The sequence below is a fragment of the Austrofundulus limnaeus genome, unplaced genomic scaffold (genome assembly GCF_001266775.1).
Source record: "Austrofundulus limnaeus strain Quisiro unplaced genomic scaffold, Austrofundulus_limnaeus-1.0 Scaffold77, whole genome shotgun sequence".
Taxonomy (NCBI): domain Eukaryota; kingdom Metazoa; phylum Chordata; class Actinopteri; order Cyprinodontiformes; family Rivulidae; genus Austrofundulus; species Austrofundulus limnaeus.
In genome coordinates this window covers 553354-563410 of record NW_013952479.1, presented here as the reverse complement: position 1 = coordinate 563410, position 10057 = coordinate 553354, and the positions used below count along the sequence as shown (strand labels likewise).

Genomic DNA, 10057 nt, shown 5'->3' with positions numbered 1-10057 from the left:
AAACGTTTCATTAGAGAAGAACCTGTCCAGAAGACCTACACAATTTTTTTCTTTTTGATTTTTACCTGGATTCTGAGATGCATCGAGAAATTTTAAAGACATTTTTTAGCAAACGTGCAGTACTGAAACAAATCTTTTTTTATTTTAATGATATATATCCTGAGCGGGTGTAATAGGCAGCACGCTGCGGTTGTAGGGAAGCCCGTAGATGGGGCTCAGCTCCCGGCGCTGCAGACCCTCCTCCACCTTGCCCAACTGGCGCAGGTAGAAAAGCAGGGTGAGCTTGCGGGTCATGGTCCTGAGTGCCAGGAAGGAAGCCAGGATCTGGGCGAGCAGGAAGAAGAGGTAGATGGAGTGGACGGCCACCTCCAGGGGCAGGATGAGGATTCCTTCATCTGTCACAAAGAAGAGCAGCACTGGCAGCTGGAACATGAAAGACAGGAGCCAGAAGGCTGCCAGCTCTGGCACCTGATGACAGGAAGGGAAGGAGGGAGAATTTGATCTGGTGCGTTCGGGCGATGCAAAGAGAGCAGCGAGCTGTCAGATACTTCGGCTGCATTCACATGAAAGCACATAAACAGCTGTGTGCCGAGGCACACAGTATTTGGTTTGACAGTTGTAATGGAGGAAAAAGATCATTGCAACGTTTGTATGAGGAAGATTTAAACAGGTTTAATTCAAAGCTTTGTCTTGTTCTTTCTAGTGGATGTGGCTCGGAGTTACCTTTTCTTTCAGATTGCCAACGTAGCCCAGGTAAAGCCGGATCACTTCGATGATTGTGAGCAGGACCAGCCCGGTTATGAGCAGAGCCTGGTAGTACCCAGGGAGATAGTAGTACTGTGAACAGAGCAGAGCTACAATGTGTACGGGCAAGAACTCAGCTTCTCTTTTTACTCACTTTGTTTGATTAAATAAGATTGAATCAACTATGATTTCTACAATTTGTGATTTTAAAAATGTTCCTCGTCTATTTGTGTTTATTTACACATTTTTAATTATGGACAAAGTACTCCTTCAGTTTCCTTACTTGAGTAAAAATATTGATCCTACTGGTCAAACATTACTCCGATTAAAAATAAAAGTGCAATTTACTTTAATTTTACTTAATTTTAATTAATTAAATACTTTAAATTTAATTTTTTAAATTGCATGCATTATTCCTTCTTTAGTCACACTCTGTGATGGAAATGTTGCCGCCATTCTGCACCTATATGGTCCCTCCAGACCACCACAGTCACAAAAACACCGAACTTTTTAAACTTCACATATATTAACTGTGTTTTTTCTGTCTGTTAACCATTTACTGTTTATTCATTTCAAGTAATTTTACTGCATCATGGAGATTTAGTCACTGTCAAGTATATTTTGCCTGAAACCTTTGATATCATTCTTTTTTATCTTTGCTTTCTGTACCTGTTTTCTGATTTGTAAACTGTTTTGTTTATTATATTTTGTGACATGTGCTGCTGACCTCTAGGCCAGGTCACCAGTGGGAAAGAGATCTTGATCTCAATGAATTCTTATCTGGTTAAATAAAGGTAATTGAACAGATTTATACCTGGGTGAGTTTGGCTAGATGTCTTGCCCAGGGACACAACGGCAGTTAAAAGTTGACCCTTGGGCAGGGATTTGAACCAGCGACACTCTTTTTGCAGGGTGAATGCTACCCCCCTGCATCACTGAAATCTATCGTCCTAATTAGAGCTCTTTAACAAGAACTGTCAATTTGTTTAATCTCTACACTTCAAGGACAAGACTTGGAACAGTTTTTACCGAGTATTAAAGGGGCAATATCATGTAAAATAAACTTTTTTGAGTTTTATATCATGTTATAATGTTATACTCTCATAAAAAACATGTCCAAAGCCTTGCTTTGACTCATCCATGCATGTTTGAGAAATCCTGCAGTGTTTTTAGGAAGCCATGCTGAGGAGCAAAACGACAGGTGGGAACCAGAAACGCCCCTGGGGCGTGTCTTCAAGCTGAGCTTCCTCATCACTCCCCACCCCCTACCCGACACACCCCGCCCATGACTCCTGCAGGCTCTCGGCAGTAACAAAGCAGAAACTGAAAGTGAACCTTAAACTGTCTGCTGAGCTCCGCTATTTCTCTTTTCCAATTAAAAATACATTTGAGGAAATGTATTTTCAGATGCCAACTAAACTGCATCGTAGCACACGCGTGACACCTCCCCCTCCTCGCACCGAAATGGCCGCGACAAAAGCGGAAGGTGGTTCTTAAAGAGACAGAGGCCAATTTCAAGGCGTTTAGAAGAGGAAGTGATGAGAAGATAAGTTTATTTTCTATTTAAACATAAAAACAGCATTTTAATAACAACTAAAGGTGACATAGATACTTTATTATGGTATAGTATTTAAATATATGCCTGAGAAACACATAATATTGCCCCTTTACAAAACTAATTAAGGAGCTCTGAATCTAACCTGAACATTTTAGTTATTTGCAGTATTTGAAGTTTGCTGGATTGAAAATAATATTTGTTACAACAAACTAGAAACACTTTTGTACAAAACAATTTAAAGTTGAATTAGTTAAAATCCATTAATAGAGCAAAGGAACAAAAAGTCTAAAATGCTCTAACTCTTAACTAAAATGAGCTCATGTTAAAACCAGAACTAATCAGGACCTAAACAAAAACCTACAACAGTTCTGAAACATATACAGCATCTATAACCAGAGTGCCTGTATGGCAACACTATTAGGACAAAAAGGATTAGTCTTTTTCTCCCTACAACTGGTTCAAACCTGCTTATCACTAACAAAGGGGTGCAGTTCATTTTTACAGTTTGTTGGTGTAACAGAATAGACACAAACTACACAAACACGACAAAACACAGTAACTAAAGCCTTTAGAGAACTTCATTACTGCCCATCTTTGTGTAGCCAAACAGCATTGTTTGTGTTGCTTTTATTTCATGTGACTGGCTTGTTGGATGGACCTTGAACCACTAGATGGTACCAAAATATCAGCTTTACACTTTACTTCCAAGTTTAACGGGTGGGTTTACTTTTGATCTGCTGCATAAGCAGGTAATGCATTGTGATGGGGAACTATGAAATATATTTTTTCTTTTTTATTACTGTCTGCTTGAGTAATTTTCCCACGACTTACCTTTACTTCTAACATGAAGACAGCAGAAAACCACCAGCAGGGAAAGTAAAACAGGTTGAAGTACAGCAGCATTTGAAGGGGAAGGTGAGAAACTAACTCGTTGACCACTGAAATACAAAAAAATAAACCAGGAAACAGACATTTTATGTCACCTTAAATGGTCAAAATATGCTCAAAATAAGCATTTAGAATAAAAAAAATCCAAATAGTTAGATATCTTTTACAAACAGTATTTTGTAGAGTCAAACATGTAAAACATCTCATTTGTGGTGAACGTTTGTAAAGTTTAAAAGTGGCACATTTTTTTTAAACTGACCACCTGCCAAATATTTTCAACCATAAACTGTGATTCGGTCATGAACAGACAGTATTTCAGATATGACAGGCCTGAGTGTCTTCTAAACTGGATGATGTACTGTAGTATGTAAGATGGGGCATGAAAAGAATTGATGCATTTTATTTATTTATTTATTTTTTTTTTTATCAGCAATCTCGCTCAAGAGCTGGAGACTCTGAACAAATATCTGGTCCATCAAACGCTGAGATGCAACCACTGACACTCAGCCTGATGCCAGCGTCAGTCATAGAATAACCTAACATTGCATGATTCATGACTGTGAAAAGAAAGTGCAGCGTTTGGAGAAAACCCTTCAGACTAAGGGAAAACATCTCCAAAATAAAGGATCTTCCTGGGGTGCAATGATGCCCTCCAGAGGAGTTCTGTGTACTTAATAACTATGGGGCACCAAATGTAAAATAATGTTAAAAACTTTCACTAACATATTTTCATTATTTAGCTCACATTTTGAGTCTTTGAATTTACATTTCAAATATTATCTTCACCAGCGTTAGCAGCGACTAGCAGTCGCTAGCAGCGGCCATTGCTGATGTTTATCGCAAGGTGATGACATCATCCTGTCTGATGCTAACTTCTGGTAACACTTACAACACTGCTGAAGCCAATATTTAAAATCTACATTCAAAATGTGTTCATAAAAAAGTAAATGGGTGGTCCAGCAGTTTGAAGTGAAGCTCAGACACCAGCCATAACTGCAGGTTTGATGTCTTGCAGGGAATCTTTAGCTGCGTTGGAGCGCTAGCGGTTGCTATTGTCTCAGGAAGATGATGTCATAACATGAGCCAAAGGCTGCATTCCATTTCAAAATACTTAAATGTGAGCTTCTACATGTAAGGTTTAACTTTTACATTTAGATTTAAACATTTTAGATTTAGGATTTAATATTTAAAAAAAATTTTAACATTTAAATTCAATATTTAGTAAAAAAAAAAAATATCCAAATGGAAGAACAGTGAGCTAAACAGCAATAAAATGTTAGTGGACATTTTTTAACACTCAAAAAGTGAGCTAAATAATGAAAAAAACAGTGAAATATTTTAACATTTCATTTTACACTTGACACCCCATAAATATCCCAACTGCAAATAATTTTCTCATAATTAAACAACTAAACTTAAGCTATCAGCATCAAACATAATCTATTAGTGAGTTGAAAACTGTCTGATTGACTTTGACCATAAAAAACTGAGCAGAAAGCAAAAACACTTATGAGGTATGAACCAACCTGATGCATCCTCCTGCTCCCTGCCCACATCACTGTTTGCTGTCCTGTTCTTAGAGAACACTGAGCCTCCCACATAGGCCAGGCCCATCTGCAGGTTCTCAGGGACAGTCGAGTAAAACACTGGCATTGTGGGTAAAAACTGGCGATCATGACAAGGAGTCAGGAAGTGTAAATCAACAAAAAACGGAGGCTGCTGCAAATCCCTGCTGTCCTCAGTCCAATGAAAGCATATGCAGGCAAACAGAGATACTTGTGAACACAAAGACAGGCGCCGTCTAACGCTGCTGCTAATCAGATTATTGGGAAAGAAGCGGGTTGAGGATTAGGGAGTCGTCTGTGATGTTTTGTTAATTTGTTTGCTTTGAGAATGGAATTGTTATTGAAGCAGTAAAAACTCAGTTTTTTTTAGAATACTTTGCAGTGTGTGTCATTTAAACCAAAGCAAACATGATTAGAGGGAAGAAGTAAAAAAAAAGTCACAAAATGAAAAGACTCTGATGTTTAAGAATTTTCTTTTATTAAGTTTTGCTGTGATGAAGTACCCGGCACAATGCAGCCCCACCAGCGAGTCCTCAGAGTGGAGCCTGGTCTATACTGTCGAGGCCTTGAAGCCCCACTCGTCATTAAAGCGAGCGAGCTGCAGGTGCCGGGCGCGGCCACGAGGGGTCGTCACAGCTCGTCCCTGGGGGCGTGCAGGGGGAAATTCTGGAACTCCTCTGGTACCTCTTCCCCTTTCTGGGACCTCTTGTAGAAACCCAGTGAGTCCAGCAGGCTGCTGATCTCGTCCGCCTTCATTTTCTTCACAGGGACGGTCTGGTGTTTGAGGAAACACAAACACACCAGAAAACTCATCTTCACAGAGCAGAATATTTGCACAGAAACAGTTTTCATCTCAGAAACTGCTGCTTTTTAAAAAATTTTTGACTTGTCTGATTTTACCCTCATTGAAAATGTTTTGTTTCTTAATTTAAGCTTATTTGGTAACTCTTTCTTTTATGGTACCCTTATTACCATGTAATTACAAGGTAATAAAAGGTAATTAAATGTAATTACTACCTTATTACCATGTAATTACAAGGTAATAAAAGGTAATTAATGTAATTTCTACCTTATTACCATGTAATTACGTGGTAATTAGGGTACAAGAAAAACTACTGTTAGTAAAAGTACTTTTTTTGGGTAACTACAATCAAATTACTATTTAATAGTAACTCAACACTATATTTATAACCAAAAGAATGCAACTAAATTTTTGGGGTTAGTGGTTAATTGCAATAAAATATAACTTTAAAACTGTCCAAATTACCTACTACTTATTCAGGTGTGAATTGTAATACATTACCAGGAAGTGCTACATTACTGCAGACAATTAATTACATAGTAAAATTGTACCCTAATTACCACATAATTACATGGTAATAAGGCAGTAATTACATTAATTACTTTTTTGTTTACCTTGTAATTACATGGTAATAAGGGTACCATAAAAGAAAGCGTTACCGGTTATTTTGGACTGATCTTTATGACATTGCAATGAGTACATTTAATCATGGGAGGAAGTTGAACCACCCCTTATTGGTAGGAAATAGTAAAAAACCATTGATCATGTGACCAAATAGTTAGAAGGAATCATGGAGTTTGTGAAGGTAGACTTTTATTTCCAAAATTAATAATAATTTTTCACTCTTTAATGTGAATTTATTTTATCATAAATTTAATAGGAATTGCGTTTAGCCTATAATAGATATTTTTACATTTAAAAAGAAAAAAAATTGTATAGGTCTTCTGGACGGGTTCTTCTCTAATGAAACGTTTCGTCTCTCCTCCAAGAGACTTCTTCAGTCTGAGAGTTTCAGGCAAAATTCAGGCTTTTAAGCCCTGCCTCCATGTGACTGAAACTCACATCACATGGCTATCGTTGACACCTAATTAACACTTATTGTTAACAGGGGTGGAGTGATACTGGCAATAGCCGCGCTGTAGGAGGGGGACAACTGAAAACGGAGGCCTCCACCTCTGTTTAATGATGGACGGTCTTTCTTCACAAAAATGGCTTCTTTTACTCCTCTCTCAAACCAACGTTCCTCTCTATCAAGAATGAGAACATCTTCATCTCTGAAAGAGTGACCGCTGGCCTGTAAATGAGTGAAAACTGCAGAGTTCTGGCCATTAGATGTAGCTCGTCTGTGTTGGGACATTCTTTTGGAGAGAGACGAAACGTTTCATTAGAGAACCCGTCCAGAAGACCTATACAATTTTTTTCTTTTTGATTTTTTACCTGGATTACTGAGATGCATCAGGACATTTTTACATTTGTTTTCTTCATCATTTTTTGTATCTGTGTGTTACAACATAAACCTGGCATAAAAGTGTAACATTTTAGCTGTGGGAAGAAATAAAGGGAAAATGGCAGCTTTGGAGTAGGTTGAGCTTTTTGGCACCTTTCCCCTTATCCTATGATTCTGGAACAAGGATTCACTTCTAGTGTTTTCTTTCCAAATGTTAATGTTCGCTTCCCAAGCACTCTTGAAAGTATTTTGTTTGTTTTGTTGTTGTTTATTTTTTAAATAAAATGCAGTTTAGCAGAAATTTGTAACAGTAAAAATGTTATTGTAACCGTTGAATTGCATACAACAACAAAAAAAAATACACTCGACTTGGAAAAAGTGACTTTTATTTAAGGAAGGGAAGGTGAGTGAGTGGTGGGCCGAGTTGTGGGGGGGAAGGATGGAGCTTGTGCCATGAGACAACATTTTTTGAACATGCTACATTATCAAAACAGTTGTGTTGCTCATTCTGATTGTTTGACGAGAGGCACAATATCCTGAAATATATGTAGATGATTAAATTAGTGACCACATTATGATTGCCTTAATGTAGAGATCCTAAATATGAAAAATGACTCATCGTCCTCCAGTCTCCCCTACTGATAAAGTATAAGCTATAAAAACATGTAACAACTGAGAATTGATCTGGGTACTCTGACACAAAGTGCGACAAAAGAAACAAGTTCTTTTCTCTGATATGATTTATTTCACCTCTTGTTTCGAGGCTTGCTGTTTGTGTTGCGATCTGAGCAGGGATCTGTTATCAGATGCTGCGGCCTCGAAGGTGAACAACTTTCTTTTTCGCTCCGACATTCTGTGAGTCCCGAGATAACGAGTGTGCTCACCTTTACGACTTCATCTTTTTCATTGTAGAAGATCAGACGGGGATCCTTCTCTTCTGATGAGTCGTACACCAAGTTGTGGCTGTGAGGGAGGAGGGCCGATGAAAGGAAACAACAAGTAGACTCACTTCATAATATTTGAACTTAGAAGTGCCATTTTGTTTAATAAAACATTTGTAAGTACATTGGTGTTGTTGTAGATGGGTCAGATCTCAACCAGACTTAACAACTAGAACATAAGGATACTATAAAGCCCAGCGCTCCATGAGAAAATGATGAAGCTCTGGCATTTTCTTTATGCCTCATCCGACCACACTGGGAGCCTGCAGGGACGACAACAGATGGTTGTTAAAACACATCCATCTTTGTGCCGTCCTTTGTTTGATCGTCAGGAAATCTCAGCAGAATGAGCTGACTCGAAAACAAAAACTGAAAACTTAATATTCAGACAGTTTCTTCAGCGATATCACAACATCCAGCTGACACGACGAGCTGTTCACGTGACATTTTGAAGTTTTGTCCGTTTGCGTCGGTACTCACCAGCAGTTTACCTCGAGCTATGACTGGCCTTTCTTCCGTCTCTGTGTCGTTGGTTTCTGAGGCTCCAGCTGCAAGTGCAACCGTGAGCACCAGGAGGGCCCACATTTTTTGTGCTTTTCACACGACCATCACCAACAATATATAAGTCTTATCTACTCAGGTGCGAGGATGGACAGGTCCATGGTGCTTTTACACGGGGGAGTTTCACCCACCTGAGCTGAACGCTTTATTTGTTTTTTAGTATTTTGCCGTGAATTCCTTTTAAAATAAATTACTAAATGATTTCTTTTCTTCTTGGTTTACGTTAATCAGTTACGTAACTACTTTCTGTTATTAGGCTGTTTTTGAGTTTTCAAAGGCCCCTGCTTTTACAGTTCTTCGTCTCCTCCACATCAGATGTTGTTGGGATTCCACAGAACTCACCGAACATCTGTCCTCTTATCACTTTTTCCCACATCGAGTGTTTTCGAGTGGCCGTGGCCTCTGAAATCCAGACAGATGCTCTCGTTTGCTAAGAGCCAAAATTCCCTTCGAGCGGATTTGAATTGTAAAAATCCAAAGATTCGTCCTCTTATCTCAAAATGAAATAAAAGACGTGTTTGTTTTGTGAATTCAAACAGAGTTGTAGATTTCAGAACAGTTTCCAAATGTTTTCCATGTGTTAAACTCATTCATTTCTCCCCATAAAGTCATATTTTTATGACCAATTATATATGAAAAAAATGTTGAACTCAATCCACCACCCCATGTTGTACGTGTTTTCCCATTTTTATAGGAATACTTTTTTTAAATTCCCAGCTACGAACACTTTTATAAAACACTGTTTGCATATTTATTACCGTCCTCCACCCTGGAGGCCCTCACTGGGTCTGATTGTTAGAAAACACTCCACTTTATTTTAAGAGGCTATCCAAACTGACTGATTATACTGGATGTTCAGCATTTGTTCGGCTTCATTTTCAGTCCTGCAACTGGGGGGTTTTCACAACAGCTTTTACAGCAACCCTGTTATTAACTCTGTTTTAGTCCCTCTAACATCCTGTTGGATTTTGAAAGTGGAAGTGTCAGTTTCTCTGTAAGTTTGATGACATCAGCCTCAGATGAGCTCTGGCTTTTAGAGTGAAATGAAACAGATATTTTTTTACTAAATGAGAAGTTATGTTCTCACAAAACAAGGAAGTTGGCTTCTTGTTAGCCACACCGGATGATACACCAACAATAATGTCAACTATAAATTTCAATTAATTTAATATTACAGTCATTAACGCATTAAAAAACAATGTTTATTGGGGAGGTTGGTTTGTGCACTCCTGTGGAATGACCTAAGATTTTATTCATAATGGCTTTTTTGTTGTTTAAATTACTTTTAGTAGTTGTTAAACCAGTAATTTTAACACTTCCCCTTCAGTGAAAAGCTTGAGTTGATACTTTGGTTAAGTTTTGTTTAGTTTTTTAATTGTTCTTGATGATAAGTGATTTTGTTGATTTTTAGTTATTTTGCTCTCTATTTCTATAAAAATACTTACTTAAGAACTAAAAGTATAAGTATTGATTAAAAATGAGCGATTGATTTTCCAAAATGACATTTATTGGGAAGTGACCCCCCACCCAAAAAAACCCCACATACAATAA

At 38.0% G+C, this 10057-nt stretch overlaps 2 protein-coding genes across 2 annotated transcripts; both read right to left on the bottom strand.

Annotated features, from left to right (window-relative positions):
• Positions 1–120: 120 nt before the first annotated feature.
• On the bottom strand, positions 121–5007 carry zgc:112294 (transmembrane protein 17A). Its single transcript, XM_014011124.1, has 4 exons — positions 4717–5007; positions 3134–3240; positions 724–837; positions 121–468 (listed from the first exon to the last, which is right to left on the bottom strand). The coding sequence occupies exons 1-4, from the start codon at positions 4841–4843 to the stop codon at positions 145–147; spliced, it is 672 nt and encodes a 223-aa protein (XP_013866578.1). The 5' UTR covers positions 4844–5007; the 3' UTR covers positions 121–144.
• Positions 5008–5211: 204 nt separating this feature from the next.
• selenoe (selenoprotein e) lies at positions 5212–8565 on the bottom strand. Its single transcript, XM_014011128.1, has 4 exons — positions 8426–8565; positions 8132–8208; positions 7889–7967; positions 5212–5529 (listed from the first exon to the last, which is right to left on the bottom strand). The coding sequence occupies exons 1-4, from the start codon at positions 8528–8530 to the stop codon at positions 5386–5388; spliced, it is 405 nt and encodes a 134-aa protein (XP_013866582.1). The 5' UTR covers positions 8531–8565; the 3' UTR covers positions 5212–5385.
• Positions 8566–10057: the final 1492 nt, after the last annotated feature.